This window comes from Syngnathus floridae, chromosome 4, assembly GCF_059516105.1.
Source record: "Syngnathus floridae isolate MCC-2025c chromosome 4, RoL_Sflo_1.0, whole genome shotgun sequence".
Classification (NCBI taxonomy): Eukaryota; Metazoa; Chordata; class Actinopteri; order Syngnathiformes; family Syngnathidae; genus Syngnathus; species Syngnathus floridae.
Window position 1 is genome coordinate 5,924,015 of NC_142416.1, and position 17,402 is coordinate 5,941,416.

General features: G+C 42.5%; 1 protein-coding gene across 3 annotated transcripts in view; it reads left to right on the forward strand.

The window, feature by feature from the left end:
• glra3 (glycine receptor, alpha 3) overlaps positions 1 to 17,402 on the forward strand; it is a 105,982-nt gene that overhangs the window by 31,569 nt on the left and 57,011 nt on the right. For all 3 annotated transcript variants that reach the window (XM_088373349.1, XM_088373350.1, XM_088373353.1), the window contains one exon: positions 2,372 to 2,439. In XM_088373349.1, coding sequence (XP_088229475.1) covers positions 2,372 to 2,439 — 68 coding nt within the window. The remainder of the gene's footprint in view (positions 1 to 2,371; positions 2,440 to 17,402) is intronic.

Here is a 17,402-nt window from a genome sequence, read left to right on the forward strand (position 1 = left end):
AGTGACATGGCAGAGTAAGAGAAAGGGTTTAGAGCACAGGTGTCAAACTCAAGGCCCGGGGGCCAGATACGGCCCGCCACATCATTCTATGTGGCCCGCGAAGACAAATTGTGCATCAAATTCATGTGTCATTACTAGAATTGCAAATTGTCTTCACTTTTAATAATATCTTTTTTTTTTAAATATTTGACCAGTTTTTACTCGTCTGATTTGAAAACGAGTTATTTGTCAGTTTGTTTTGTAGCTTTTACTGTATATAATAGTGTTAAGAGTAAAAGTGATCAAGTCATCACAAAAATCACGAAAAAAATCGTATATAAACCGCACCTGACTATAAGCTGCAGGGTCCAAAATTTTGGAAATAAATCGCGGCTTATAGTCCAGAAATTACGGTAATGCCTTTAGAATGGCCAACTTTTAATGAGGAATAAGGCCACACCCCTCCATGTCTTGGTTGATCACATCACGGAAGGAAGCGATCACAATTTCCCCATTAGAAGTCATTGTACAGACATTGCTTGTGGACACCTCTACTTAGGCCCATTTCAAACTCTGAAAACCACATGAAACAATTCACCTTTCCATGGCTAAATTAAGATGATGAAATGAGAATTTCTGTAGCTAGAATGCCACATTACGTCTGTCTATTTCCTTTCATCACTCACCTACATATGCAAACATGACACGTCTTGAAAAACTTTATAAAAGCTGAATTGTTCATAAGCCGTCATATTTGGAATTGAAATTTGTAAGGATTCATTTAACTTACATTTTCCCCTGAAGTCCACGTATGGACAGCCTATCCGAAAAGGAGGTGCTTTAAACGGCCACACTCAGTTTAACAGTCAGCCTCCTCCTAGTGCTCCCAATCTTTCCAACAAGCCGACCTCCAGGGCGTTGTCTTGCATTTATTTATCCAAAATTGAATTGGAACGCAGCTGACGCGGTCCACGGCAAGCCTTCTCGCTGAGTGGCAAGCCTAATTTTTTCGTCCTTCGGGAATAGATGTACATTGATTTTTTTTCTTTTGGCGTATTGCAACACCCAGCCAAAGTGAATCTATTAAAGTCCCAAAAAAAGTCCCAATGATCATCGTCACACACACATTTGGGTGTGGTGAAATTTGTCTTCTGCATTTAACCCATCCCCATGTGATTTTGATCCATCCCCTGGGGGAGAGGGGAGCAGTGAGCAGCAGCGGTGCCGCGCTCTGGAATCATTTGGTGATCTAACCCCCCAATTCCAACCCTTAATGCTGAGTGCCAAGCAGGGAGGCAATGGGTCCTATTTTTATAGTCTTTGGTATGACCCGGCCGTGGTTTGAACCCACAACCTTCCAGTCTCAGGGCGGACACTCTACTACTAGGCATCTTAGCTGTCTTAAATGTTCCAAAAATACTGTATTCCAAAACAGTAGGATGTTGACTAAGCATATTAAGCAAGCCAGAAAACAAGAGTAACATGCCTTCGCTTCCTTGTCTAACGTAGCCAGGCTGATGTGTCAATCAAGCAGACACCACCCAAAAAGTGGGTGTAAGTAAATGCACCACCACTCTGTCCCCAAATACCGTTAAATCTTTTCAGATTTCTTTTTCACGGGGGAATTGTAGTACATTATTTAATACAGTCCTATCATATAAGTGCCAATGTTGGGTTCGCTTTATTGTCCCTTTAATTTAACCAGGTTCTCACCATTGAGATTTAAAACCTTTTGAAATATACTCTGCCTAAGCAGTTGAATGAAAGTATACAAAGTTCAATGCTCTTGACCTGATCTAAATTTACTGAACTAGTGTGTATTTCAATAGGCATCAGTCTCTTTTTACTTTATGCTGTAGATAACAAATTTCATGACCTAAAAACAACTAACCTGCAAAGCAACACAATAACTGACTGTAAATAGAGAAATAAAGACAAAACTCTTTCATCTGTCAAGTAACATAAAATGCATCTTGATAAGAAGAACACTCAGTGGGCATAATACCACACCAACATCTAAAGCCATTTTCAACCAATCTATATTGGTAGGACCAACCAATGAAAATTGGTCATTTTGACCAAGAATGTCTGACGGATCTATGGGTTAATCTTACCAATATTGTCTTTAACCAACTAGATTGGTAGTTTTCATTGGTGCCACCTTGGTCTGCACCTGATTGACATAGCCACAGATTGTTTTCTTGTTCATCAGATTAGCCACACTGGCACTAACATTTTGACTGAATCTCTTGCAGGTAATTTCTTTCAAAATAAAATAGTATGTTTAATGATAGAATAGTCAGAGTACACATTGCTACTATGTATCCAACAGTGGGAAGTTTGAAAAAAACCAACAACAAAATGTATAATAATTCAAATTCTCCTTTTACAGGTCCTCCAGTCAATGTCTCCTGTAACATTTTCATCAACAGCTTTGGTTCCATTGCTGAAACCACCATGGTATGTACATAATAATGAGAATGAATAAATCTCAAGTCATTCACATTGTGTAGAAATTAGTGGGTTTATAGGTCCGCTTTTTCACACCACTAAATGGCAATTTCAATGCATTTTTATTACAATCATGTGTCAAGTATATTCATGCAAGACATCAACTAAATAATGAGTTGAGCGATCCGGACATATCTTTGAATGCTAAGAGACATTTTAAAGTGGACTTTATGCGAGTTATGTTATAAGCTTGTATTTTCAAACAGAATCAATTTTTTACCGCTTATCCGAGGTCGGGTCACGGGGGCAGCAGCTTTAGCAAAGAGGCCCAGATTTCCCTCTCCCTAGCCTCCATGTGTGGAGGCAAGTCCGACGATATCCGACGGAACCTTTCTACCTTACACACCAGCTTGGGCTACTTTCCTGCTAGAGAGATGACATTCCATGTCCCTAGAGCCAGATTCTGTAGCCGGTGATCGAACCGCGAAGGTCCAGGCCTTTGGCTACCGCCCACCTCCCGGCACACCCAACTCCTTTGGCCCCTCTCACAGATGGTGAGCCCATGGCATGTCGGACCCACGTTCCCTTTTCAGGATGTGCCTGGCCGGCCTTCATGGGTGCAAGCCCGGCCACCAGACGCTCGCCTTCGAGACCCACCTTTAAACCTGGTTACAGAGTTGGCCCCGGTGACCCACTCATCATCATCTCAATTATCTGTGAGCCGTGCTTTGTCTGGCCCCTCAACTAGGACCATTTTGTCATGGGTTACCCTGCCCAGTGCATAAAGCCCCAGACAACTTGGCTCCTAGGATCATTAGGACACTCAAACCCCTCCACCACGATAAGATGACTGCTCATGGACGCGTAATATATAAATTTATTCCAATCAATCAATCAATCAATCAATCAATCAATCAATCAATCAATCAATCAATCAATCAATCAATCAATCAATCAATCAATCAATCAACCAATCAATCAATCAATCAATCAATCAAATCTTATTCATATAGCCCTTTACAATAACCAACTGTTACGTAAAGTGCCTTAGAATAAGATAAAGACAACAATAGATAGGCATTAAAAGCCTTCCACAAGCATATATTTAAATATATATAAATACATTTAGCATATAGCAATCAGTATTCATATTTTATGGCCAAATCGTTACTCAATTCGACTTACCACAGATTTGTCCACAATAAATACTACATTTAAACTTATTTTAACACATTTAAACTTAGTAGAACAATCTGTAGATATGTAGTAGACTGCTGTTAAAAAATTCCTTAGAGTATGTCACCAACGTTTTGGAAACCAAGAAGTACTTCTAATTACTGTTACTCATTACAGTTCATTCTAAATGATTAAACTTTAACAACATTCTTGAACCTCAATTTCTAAAACTATTAATATCAATCACAAAACCACTCAAAATGGTTGCAAAACTGCAAACATTTTGAAAGTGCAAACACTAATAGGTCGCATAATTGATAAATCAGCTAATCTGGATAATTATGCTCAAGCGCAATTATTTACATCTGAAGTTTACCGTATTTTTCGGACTAAAAGTCACTCAGGAATATATGTCACATCAGCCATAAAATGCACAATAAAGTGAAAAAAGTCGCATTTTGAGGGAAATTTATTCGACAAAATCCAACACCAAGAACAGACATGAACGACTTACAGTCCGAAAAATACGGTACATAATTTTCCCAAAGAAAATTATGAAGTTTAGAATTTTAGTTTAGTTTAGAATTCAAGTCCTAAACTCTGACCAGAAACAATATTGCACAGAGAAAATGACAGAGAGAAGCAGAAAGTGATCAAAATGAGAAGTGACAGTCAAGCAGACAGGAATAGCGGATGTGCAGTCAAGACATTTCGTAACTCTGACAGCAAATACTCTTTTAGGTGGCATGAATTCAGTCCAGACCCAAATTTGTGTATATATTTATTGACTACCCTCACACACATAGTATTCAGAGTCTGCCCTCAAGTACTGTATCACAACTTAATAGACATTGTTAGATTAGAAAATGAATAAATTAGAAAATATCAGTGTTAAAATACTCTTAATAGTCTTTATTCTTAAAATCACGCTGTTTGTCATTGGTTGTGTGGTAATTACTGCAAAACTTTTAACCAAAGCACTGTTCGACTTCAAGTGCTCCAACAAGCTTAAACCAGAAGGTTATCATTATCAACCTCGATTTACTACCTAGTTAGGTATTTTTTAAATTTATAGGAATCTCTCCCTGAATTTTGGTTACAATCTTTACATTGACTAAGTTCATAATAAATGAGTCACAAATTAGTTAAACAAAAGGCTCGTCTATTTTTAGATTTTTAGACTTTCTTTGTTCTGCCTAAGTCACACTGCATGCGAAACAGATGCATTGCATACAAACTGCGCAAGGGAAATTAATCATTGGAGTCAATGAGTCGAAGCACACTGGCTGCGGAACAGCTGCGGTCCATATGAGGAACGTCTCCGGCGACCGCAAGCCTTCTATTTGTGTATATTCATGAAGCTCAAGAAATTACACATCTCAGACAGGAAATTGGGCGTTGATGTACGAGGTCAGGGTTCGGCAATCCAAAATGTTCAAAGAGCCATATTGGCCAAAAAAAAAACAAAAAACATAGGACCTGTCTGGAGCCGCAAAAATCTAAAAGCCTTTTATAAGGCAACATACTAGACTGTCAATACATAAGTTGTATGCCTAATGTTAAAATATTTAAAAAAAAATAGTGGTATCAATTCGATCATTTCTTCTTCCGCCCCATTAGAGGTCACGTACCTGCATAGCAGAGCTGTCTGTTCAATATCGGTCACGTCACACGACTCATCCATCACAGGCAATGGAGAAAAAGCTGGAGCTGAATTGATGTCCTTGATTTGCTGATCGGTGATATTGTTTGTGCGGAGAGGCATGTCTTTAATTTTCTGAATGATCTCGGTTTTGTTTTTGAAGTCTGAAAATAGGCACTCTGATATTTTAATGAATGAATCCCTTCATGTACTCGCCATCGGTGAATGGTTTTCCGCGTTTTATTATCTCCGGGGCTGCAACAAAACTTGCAGCAGTAATAGAGTCTGGAGATGCAATCCACTTCTTGAAACTGTAACTCAAATCCTCAAATTTCTCCACCAGCACTGGAATTGCACCTTTCCTCTCAGTTGCAACTGGGTGATCGGCAGCAAATTTAGCATGCTTTAGCTGAAAATGTCGCTCCAAATTCCTCTTCTTGTTATTTGACAACTTCTCATATCAAATCAAACATGCAGGCAATGCTTCATTGCCAATGAAAGCAAAAAGTTCAGTCCATTCTTTCTTAAACCTTCTGTTCTCATCAGCAATCTTTTTTTTTTTTTTTTTGCCTTTTGAATCCATGACCCATCACTCACACACCTGTTTGATTACAAATCACCTGTGCTGTGTCGCAGGCTATGACAAAATTTTGCTATTTGGTGGCATTCTTAAATTCTGTATTTTTAATATATTTACAACTACATACATTTTTACGGTATAAGAATGGTTCCGACCTATGGTTGTGTCACGATTAGCGTCTAAAATCCATATCTAAAAAACCACCAACAACAAAAAAACAACAACATCTTTTTCCATTTTCACGCATTTTTGCAAAAACTCCAGGGAGCCGCTAGGGGCGTGCTAAAGAGCCGCATGCGGCTCTGGAGCCGCGGGTTGCCGACCCCTGTAAGAGGTGGATCTGGTATATTTCACAATAAAACAGTCCTGCCAGCAAGTTTTTTTTTCTTCCTAAAAAAACATATATCACAAAAAAAAACACAAAATCACATATCTATGACCTACTGACCTCCTATTTCAGAGAATATAATGACGTTACACATGTAATAAAATAAAAAAATATGTATAAATACATTAAACAATTACTAAGTATGAATAAATTAAGTAACTGTTCTGCAAACTCGAGCTAAACATTGCTATGGTACCGTATTTTCCGGACTATAAGTCGCTCCGGAGTATAAGTCGCACCAGCCATAAAATGCCCCAAAAAGTGAAAAAAAACATATATAAGTCGCTCCGGAGTATAAGTCGCATTTTGGGGGCAATTTATTCGACAAAATCCCACACCAAAAACAGTCATGAATGAGCAACAACAGGCTAAACGATAGCAACAGGCTAAACGATAGCAACAGGCTAAACGATAGTTATGCTAACGTGACAAACACAAACAAAGAGCTGAGAACGGGCCTGACGTAACATATAGAGTGATTAAGGACAACTATTACATGTATAACATGTTTATAAAACCATCGGTGTCACTCCAATTCATTAAATAGCAACAACAGGCTAAACGATAGGTATGCTAACGTGACAAACACAAACAAAGAGCTGAGAATGGGCCTGACGTAACATATAGAGTGATTAAGGACAACTATTACATGAATAACATGTTTATAAAATCATCGGTGTCACTCCAATTCATTAAATCTATCGATCGTTCTTTGTCAACAATGGCTGCGCGCGGCTGAGGGCGCTTGCACTTCAAAATATTCCACAGGCTCATATAACGATAAATAAACTATATTTCAAATAACTATAATATAAGCCAATAATATTGTCAAACCATCCGTGCACTTTAAATCCATTAAATCCATCGATCAAATTCCTCGTCCTTTGTCAACATCGCCGCGCGTGCGCCCTGACGTCAGCCTCGTCTTTATTCCACAGATCTAGTATATAGCTATATTGTAGCGTTAACAAAGTACAAGGATAGACGTGGGTTTGGTAAACGGCTCTTTATTAACGGACGGACGCAGCGGCTTACGGCTCTTCACGCCAGTGCTCTTTTCTCTTTACCTATCTTTTCTTATTTTTACTCTTTGGCACACTCTGCACTGGGAATCCCAAGTACACTTTCCACTCGCTCATGGACATTGGATATCAATCACGGATATCTATTTCAAGTAACTTTCACTGCAAGCACAACATCCCAGACGAGATCGCGAGACCGCCGGGGTCTCCGTGGATTGTTGTCGGGTCTGGGAGGCGACGCAGGCGAAGAAGAGAGAGGAAGCAGAAGCGTCGGTCTGGCCTAATGCTAAGGCTACGTAAACAACCGCACAAGCCGCCTCTCCTGAGCCTGTTTCTCTCCAACGCCAGATCCCTGCTGCATAAAATGGACGACCTGGATCTACAGCTCACGGGAAACCGCTACGTCCGGGACTGTTGTGTGATTATTATAACCGAAACCTGGCTACACCCGGACATCCCCGATGCTAGCATGCAGCTAGCTAGCCGCTCCCTGCTACGCGCGGACAGAACATTGGACTCCGGTAAACGCAGGGGTGGGGGGCTTTGTATGTATGTGCACGATAACTGGTGCAATAATGCGACCATCGTAGGCAGCCACTGCTGTCCGGACCTCGAGTACATGTTAGTTAGGTGCCGGGCTTTTTTCCTCCCGAGGGAGCTAGCTGTTGTTATCGTCATTGCTGTTTACATTCCACCCGACGCTGACGTAAGCACGGCACTCTCTCTCCTACTGAGAGCTGTGAGCGAGCAACAACGGGCTCACCCTGACGGCTTTCACATTGTAGCGGGGGATTTTAACAAGGCCAACTTAAAGACTGTACTGCCGAATTTCCACCAGCACGTGAAGTGTGCTTCACGAGGCGAGAACACCCTGGACCATTTCTACACCAGCATCAAACATGCATACAGACCCATCCCCCTCCCCCACCTCGGGCAATCAGACCATCTGTCCCTCCTGCTCTTCCCTGCCTACACCCCTCTCAGACTCAAACTCGGACCCACCTTAAGGACCATCACCTCCTGGCCTGAGGATGCACTCCACAAACTCAAAGACTGTTTTCAACGTACAGACTGGGACCTGTTTGACCACCAGGAGCTGGGGACACACACAGACACAGTTCTGGACTACATCCAGTTCTGCACCAGCAATGCGACTGTGACCAAAACCATCCGGGTCTTCCCTAACCAGAAACCCTGGATGTGCAGCCAGGTCCGCTCTCTCCTCAGAGCCGGTGACGCTGCCTTCAGGTCAGGAGACAGAGCTCTGTACAGCGCTGCCAGAGCTGAGCTGAGGAGAGGAGTCAAACGGGCAAAAGCGGACCACAGACAACGCATCGAGTCCCACCTGTCCAGCAACAACGGCCGTAAGGTGTAGCAGGGCATCCAGGAGATCACCAACTTCAGGGGCAGTGCCGCTCAAATCGAAGACCAAGGCGCACAGCTGGCAGAGGAGCTAAACAGCTTCTTTGCTTGGTTTGGAACATCCCAGCAGCACTCCCCTGTCCCAGCCCTGCCCCCTCCCCCATCCGGCTCTGACATCACTCCACTCACTGTTCAGGAGCACAAGGTCAGAAAGGTGCTCCTTGCAGTGAATCCCAGAAAGGCCGCAGGCCCAGACGGAGTCCCCGGCAAGGTGCTGAGGGCATACGCTGAGGATTTCGCCCCCACCTTCACCACGATCTTCAACCGCTCGCTGGCCCAAGCAACCGTCCCACCCTGCCTGAAAACCTCAACCATCATCCCAGTGCCGAAGAAGTCGGCCATCTCCAGCCTGAATGATTACCGACCAGTGGCCCTCACTTCGGTGATCATGAAGTGCTTTGAGAGGCTGGTTCTTCAGCACATCAAAGATTGTCTCCCCCCACACCTTGATCTCCACCAGTTTGCATACCGGACCAACAGATCCACAGAGGACACCATCGCCGTAGCCCTCCACTATGCGGTGAACCACCTGGAGCAGCAGCAGAGCTATGTCCGGATGCTCTTTGTGGACTACAGTTCGGCATTCAACACCATCCTCCCGGACAGACTCACCACAAAGCTGGACACCCTCGGACTCCCCTCTCTCACATGTGCCTGGATTAATGACTTTCTGACCAACCGACCCCAGGCTGTGAGAGTTGGCCCCCACCTCTCCTCCACCCGTACGCTGAGCATCGGCTCCCCACAGGGCTGTGTGTTGAGCCCCCTCCTCTTCTGCCTCTACACTCACGATTGCAGACCGGCTCACAACCACAACCGGATTGTCAAGTTCGCCGACGATACCACTGTGGTCGGTCTCATCTCCAAGGGCGATGAGGCAGCCTACAGAGAGGAGGTCCTGAAGCTGGCTGACTGGTGCTCAGAGAACAATCTTGCTCTGAACACCAAGAAGACTAACGAGATCATCATAGACTTCAGAAGGCATAGCCCTGAGCCAGCTCCCCTCTTCATCAACGGCGAGCAGGTGGAGAGGGTCCACAGCGTCAAGTACCTGGGCGTCCACATCTCTGACCGGATCTCCTGGTCAGAGAACATCACCACCATCGTCAAGAAGGCCCAGCAACGGTTAGACTTCCTGAGAGTCCTCAGGAGGTACAACCTCAACACCGACCTGTTGCTGATCTTCTACCGCTCTTCCATCGAGAGTCTGCTGACGTACTGCATCACAGTATGGTTCGGCAGCTCCACCGCCGCTGACAGGGAGAAGCTGCAGAGAGTGGTGAAGGCAGCTCAGAGGATCATTGGCCGCCCTCTCCCCTCCCTTACGGACATTTACACTGCCCGCTGCCTCAGCAGAGCTAAGGCCATCTCAGCAGACAGCTCCCACCCTGGCTCAGCCCTGTTTGACCTGTTGCCCTCTGGAAGGCGCTACAGGCAAATGAAGACCAGGACAAACAGACTCAAAAACAGTTTCTTTCCCAAAGCCATCGCCGCCCTCAACTCCAACCGGCACTGATGACACTTTCCTCCATGCACTACTACCGCACTTTATCCGCACTACTGATTCCTATTCTTCATTTACTTTCCTATTATTCATTTACTTGACTATGTTCCTTACTGTATCCCTCCTTAGTTTGTGGTGCTCCTAAGGACGGGGACACCGGGGCATCCTTCTTCTTCTGTTGATTATTTATTTGTATCTATTTATAACATGACTTGTACTTTTATCTACCTCTCATGCACTGAATGGAGGCCTCCAATTTCATTGTACTATGTAGAATGACAATAAAGGTTTTCTGATTTCTGAAAACAAACTTCCAAGCGTGTGGCGGCGTAGACTTCCAGACACGAGAGCTCCATGGCATAGGACCGGGTGTGCGTAATGGCCATGTCCGAGCCCCATGCACCGTTCGCGGACACCCACTCGGCCGAGCGCCGGCCCCCGACTCAGTAGAGTAGGACCGGGCGTGCGTAAAAGCCATAATAGTTTTTCAAACCTTCTATGTCACTCCAAATCCTTAATTCCTTCAAACTCTTTGTCCTCCGTGTCACTTAGAAATGATCACCGCTAATGATGCCGGTAGTCCTTACGTGGGTACGTTTGTCCTTTATGTAAACAACTGCCACGCCGCGCCGTGCCACTGATGTCACTTGAAATAGTAATCCATTGGTACATCACGGTTCTCCAAACTTTCTTTCTGCTGCTCGATTACTGTTTTCAGCTGCATATTTTACAACTTGAAGTTTGTAACCTAAAAAATATGAGTTTCTTTTTGGTGCCATTTTTCTTAATCCCACCCAGTTGATGAGTCACGGCCAACGGTGAAATTTAGAGCGCCCTCATCCAGTTTCGTCTGAAAATATAATTTTTTTCAGATGTAGTTAATTGTTTTGTTTATTTGGTTGTTTTATCAAAGTCAAAGTCTGCTTTATCGTCGATTTTTTTCATATACTAAAACACACAAAGAGATTGAAATTACGTTCCCACTATCCCTTGGTGAGATAGTACAAATGCATACAAGCAACACAAAACAACCCAAGAAGGCACAAACAATGAATAAATAAGAGTGTTGAATAAATGATAAATAAACAAATAATAATAATAATAATAATAATAAATATAAGAGGAGGAAAAATGGAGCAAGTGTACAACAGCAGACAGTGGACTTGGATATGGTGTTTTAAAGTGTTAATTGCTTTATTTGATGTTTGCTCTATTTTTTGTTTTGAATATGTTCAAGATAAAGATATAAAAGGATGTGAAGTGATCAACTATACTAAAATAACATGGGAAGTGGTCAACTATACTTGTAACTAAGTGATGTCTTATTGATCAAGTAAAAATTTGTGAAAAAAACATATATAAGTCGCTCCTGAGTATAACCCCCCCACCCAAACTATGAAAAAAAAACACGACTTATAGTCCGGAAATTACGGTACATTGTTTGTTTGTTTGTTTGTTTGTTTTGTTTGCTTGTTTTGGCTAGTACATTGTCACCATTCATCACTATAACATTTCCTACACAGTTAACACAACACGACTTGCCGAAATGGGCAAAGGGATGAAGCAATTTTGCTTATCCAGTCCTGCCCATCACCTAGCTCCATAAATACAGTGTACATACTGTAAATATTTGTTTAGAACTCTTTTATTATTATAATAATTTAAACAAGGTACAATAAAAATACTGTAAATATGTTTTAGAACTCTTATTATAACAACTTTTTTTATAACAAGGTACAAGTGTACGTACTGCAATTGTGTGAGCACTCCCTGCCTTTTGCTGTCGTGCGGGCAACTTTCGTTCCATAATTCCTCAATTTTGAATTTTTATTGAGAATTATTTTTTGGGGGGGGAATCCACGATGTACTGGAGCTGCGATGTAGCGAGGGATTACTGTCATGTGTTCATAATTTTAAGTCGCTCCTGAGTATAAGTCGCACCCCTGGCCAAACTATGAAAAGAACTGTGACTTATAGTCAAGGAAATACGGTATCCAGATTCAGTTGTAATAAATTGGGGTACATTTCATCATTTTGACATGCTGACAATGGTATTGTTTTAGCAATGAACTCGACTGTTTTTTTAAGGCCCTCAGATGCACAGACATCATTATTTCACACAGGGAGGCCTCATTCTGATTCAGATTAGCAAGCGAATTACTCATATAGATTTTATGTGTTTTTTTACCTTTTCTCTTACTGCTCTCAATTGATACAAACTCTATTACGTTTTGTACCATCATTGACAAAAAATCTAATCTCTCAATATGGAGCATAACCCCTCCACTAGATTTGTTGATCCTCCTCCTGTAGACAAATTTGTATCTTCAAAGTGAAGCCCTTGCCTCCATACCATATTTAGCCCAAGTTTCAGTGGCATCAATGCATTGATGTTAAAGGGCTTATCCAATGTCAATAGATAATCCTGTATTTTTCCAAAGTTGGAGTTTAAACTGATGCTGTTGTAATGAATTATGAACAGCTTTCCTTCCATATCAATGCGGTTGTTGAGCTAATCCTGGAGTAGTATCCACATTTGACCATTTCATTACAGTAGTCATGGTAGCCCGTATCAATATCTTTGTTCATCTTGGATGGTCATTTACTTCCAAGTTTATGTTGTCATAACGTGCAGCCAGTACACATCATCTGAAAGGGAAATGTGGCTATCATTTACACTTCCTGGGTACTGATTAAGCCAAAGGGCTACCAGTTTGACACACACTTCTGAAATAGCCAATTTGCACACTTTGGCTTTCACTATGTGTTGTTATTGTCATTTCCAGTTCACATGTACTAAGTGTGATTTTAACAAAAATAGCAAAAATACAGTCAAACCTTGGTTTTTGACCACAATCCGTTCCAGAAGGCGGTTCGAGAAGCGAATCGGTCGAATTCCGAATCCATTTTTCACATTACAAATAATGGAACATTTTTTCATCCATTTCAAGACAAACCCCCCCCGCATTTTTTAAGCATTTTTCCATTTGCGCATATTTGTCCAATCGTGCAACTGCAGCGCACCGCCGAACACGCAACCGTAGCGTCGTCGCCCACCGCGCAACTGCACCGCGGTGGTCGCATTATTGTGACAGAACTGTCGCTGGAATTTAGAAAATATTTTTAAAGTCCTGGTGTACTTTCCAAAATTTAAGTGGACCTCAGTGCATAGGGAGCTTAATTTTGTCCGATCACGCAACTGCAGCGCATCGCCGAACGCGCTACTGTTGTAGCGCGTCGCCAACCACGCAACTGCACTGCGCTGGTCGCATTATTGTGACAGAGCCGTCGCTAAAATTTAGAAAATATTTCAAAAGTCTTGATGTACTTTCCAAAATTTAAGTGGACCTCAGTGCGCAGGGAGCTTAATTTGGTCTGATCGCGCAACCGCAGAGCGCCGGGCGCTCACTGTCGCATTGCTTTAAGAGCGTCTTTGTGTTTTAGGATGGCTTTACTGCTCCCTCTTGCTTTCTTTGGAGGCATGATTAGGGGTTAATACAAACCTCAAAGTAATGAAAATACAATAACAACGAAGTCAGTCGGTATCCGGGCCGCGCGGTCGGGTTTTCTTGGGTGCTCCCAGCTCATCTCGCAAGGTTCGACCTCCGAATTTTGTTCGACAACCGAAGCAAAAAAATCTCGAATTTTTGTTCGAATTCCGACTTGTTTGAGAACCAGGACGTTCGAAAACCGAGGTTTGACTGTAAAATAAATATATGCAGCTCACTGACACGTGCCGCTATTTGAGCTAATTTTAGAACAGTCCTGCGGGCGACTCATGCGGTCTTCATGGGCGACCTGGTGCCCGCGGGCATTGTGTTGGTGACCCCTGCTCTATATAGTTCTATGGTGGTTATTGGCAACTCAACTCTTCAGCATGAACCTCAGTGATCATGTGGTCGAGCAGGTGCAGACTTTCCAGACACGCAAAACATCTGTTCCGCATGGAGTGTGAATTGCAGTGCGCGTGTCTTCAGTACGTGTACTGTACAGAGACCGCAACGCACCCATTCCGCAGGTGGTGTGAAGGCGTTAGCACTATGCACCCCCCCATACACACACACACATTCACACCCACACACACTCCGTAATCCAAAAGCATTTTATTTGGCGCTAATTAAAGACATCATTCTAAACTAGTTGGCTGTCTTTCACTATGCGGCAATCCTATGATTCGCCGGTGACCAGTGTTCCCTCTAAGCTGCGCAGCTGCGCAATTGCGCCCTGGTCACGCAGTCTCTGCGCACAAGAAACTCCATGCTGCGCACAAAATAAAATTCACCATAAACTGATTGATTAATATCCAATGTTAATTAATCTAATCTAATTAAGTGGACGAATGATTTTCTTTCTGTGCCTTTTTGTAGCGTAAATCAGTAATTGACAGGTGTGCAACCAATGATATGATATGGTTCACTTACGATACACAGCCAATCATAGGATTGGCAGTGCCTGAACATTTGTCCCGCCCATCTGTGCCGCGCAGGTTACCTAACTAACGACAGTGCGGCGGCGTCAAGCGATGCAAATGCTAAATTAGCTAATCATGGCGAAACAAATGAGCAGCGACAAATCCATTTGCCAAGTCAAAATAAACAAGAGATGTCGCAGTTCTTTTAAGATTGAATGGCTGTCGGAGTGTAGAGGAAATGGTGAAACTGGGTGAGATTTTCAATTTTTCGAATGAGAAAGGTCTCCTGCAAAACATGCAGTAAAGGTAAAGTGGCGGGCAAGTTTACGGAGGGAAAAATATGGAAGGAATGGAAGTAGGACTACCTCAAGCATCCCATTCATCAGAAATGTCATTTGAAACCTGTTGGAATTCAACAAAGACTGAAGATGGGACAGGGGATCGGTACATTATTGCGGGAGAGCGCAAAAGACCGACAGAAAAGGAATGACGTGTCACACAAAACAAAATCCGACCAAGAGCAAGTTAAAGTTTTCATTGACAATATTCTATTTATTTATTTATTTATTTATTTATTTATTTAGGATTTGCACACAGTCCACAGTGTGCACAGGGAGCTTAGCTTGTGTGTTTGCACAGACACTTGAAAAATTAGAGGGAACACTGCCGGTGACCTATACAGCAGTGGTCCCCAACCACCGGGCCGCGGACCGGTACCGGTCCGTGGGTCACTTGGTGCCGCCAAGCCGCACAGAAAAATTATATATATTTTGTTTTTATCGACAATCAATTAATTCAGGTCAAGACGCTCGTCCCGGTCACGTGACATATTTCCCCAGTCGAGCCCGCAAAGCTAGCAAAAATGAGTAAGTATTTATTTTGAAAAATATATAAAAAATTGGCGATTCTCTCCCAATTACATCCGTCGGTTCAGGTCAAGACGCTCGTCTCGGTCACGTGACATGTCACCTCAGTTGAGCCCGCGAAGCAAGCAAAAATGAGCAAGAAACAGAGATGTTTGGAAAGCTTCTTCGTAAAGGGAAAAAAGCCCAATGAGGAGACGGAAGAAGAAGAGGCTACGACTTCTAAGAAAAAGAAAGCTGCATTTAAAAGACTATGACGCGCCAAGCCCACTTTGCATAATATGTGGCGACAGGCTAGCTAATGAGGCAATGAGGCAATGAAGCCCTTAAAACTGGATGTACAGCCTCTCGCTCTAAGGCAGCAGCTCCACACTGTCATTAATCGTGTTAACTATTCATCTTCTGTAATGCTGGATGTGTAACATCATATGTAATAGGTATATGAAGGGTCCAAAGTTGTAATGTATACTACAGATCTGATAATGATGTTGATCAAGGAATTCCGTTTTGAGAACCAGTTCTTGTTGAGAACCAGTTCCCACGTTACCAATGCCTTGGAATCATTTACTATTTTGCGAACAATTCTATTAGTGAGTCCAGTCAGCACAAATTGCAGCATGCTACGCGGCGGCCGCGTGCTACGAGATCGTCATGCTGACAAATGATGGGGAAAAGCTTTTAGGGTTTATTGTTTCAGAAAGGAAGTGATCCCGTTTCACTTTAAAAGAGGAAATAAATCCCGATTGTCATAGTGACACTTATTAAATGACACATCCGCTAGCCACTGTTAAGTAGGACCTTTTTAATAGGTTTAAGTAAGGCCAGTTTTTATGTAAAGAGCTAAATAAATAAATAAAAGATACATCCCTTGATAGGCAGGGGATGCATGCTCACTGATTGACTGCTAAATATTGGCATATAATCTTTTGGTTGATTACTTTATGTTGTGCAAGGAGCACTTAGGAGAATGAGTTCTTAAAAAAACAAAAATCCAGCCAAAATGTTGCAGAAGAGAGATGTTTTCCTTCGGTTAACTGCAGTGAAGTCTTCTGGTGACTGTGGGTTCTCAAAAGCTTTTTAGTCAATTAGCTTGACTAAAACACATCTTGTCTCATGGGATTTGTGTCTCATCCCATCCTTAAAAGCAAGTAACTGTTGCGTCCATTGGTGAGGAACATGTCAGAGAAAGATTGGTCAATTTTCCAGTTCCAATTAGATCCTTTTCATTTTCTTCTCCAATTAGATCCTCCTCACTTTACACTGACTTTGCTCTTCCGGGCCTCATGTTGACGTTTGAACACGATACCAATTTAAAATATAATCTAATTTCAATCTTGATTTTCAAGGGTCTGGTGTTCACATTCACAAGTGCTTCTCTTTCCCATTAAAATCAGCTCACATTGCGTGATTCAAAACAGTCTTCGAACAGAAGGAGCAAAATGGACTTTGATCCTTCCTTTCCTTCCCACCGTGGCAGAGTCTGGGAGAGACTGATCAGACTAGTCATAAAGATCTTTGTAGAAATTGCAGAGTGAAAACATAAGGCAAGTTCTACTTTTTAACTACGCAACAACGTGTTGTTTATTTTTGTACTTCCAAGTTCCACAGTCACATAACCCAGGAAGAAAACTCCTGTCAATCCCTTATGCGTCCCTCTCAAAGGGACCGCAGGAATACACAATGGAACAAACTCATCGGCAGTAAACAAAGACAGGGTAACAACACACAATAACTGAATTATGACGATGAATCAGTGTCCGCTACACCTGTTCTAAAACAACAACCACTAGTTTGTGAGATAGAAGCCATCCTCAAAGACCAACCAATAACTGCAGTGTCATTTGACCCCAACGATTAAGTCCATATCATTTGCTTCAGCTCAAGGAGAAAGCAATCATGCCATCAAGTGTTTTTGACAAAAATGATCATTATTAAAGGATAGAAGCACAGTAATTTGCAGCTCT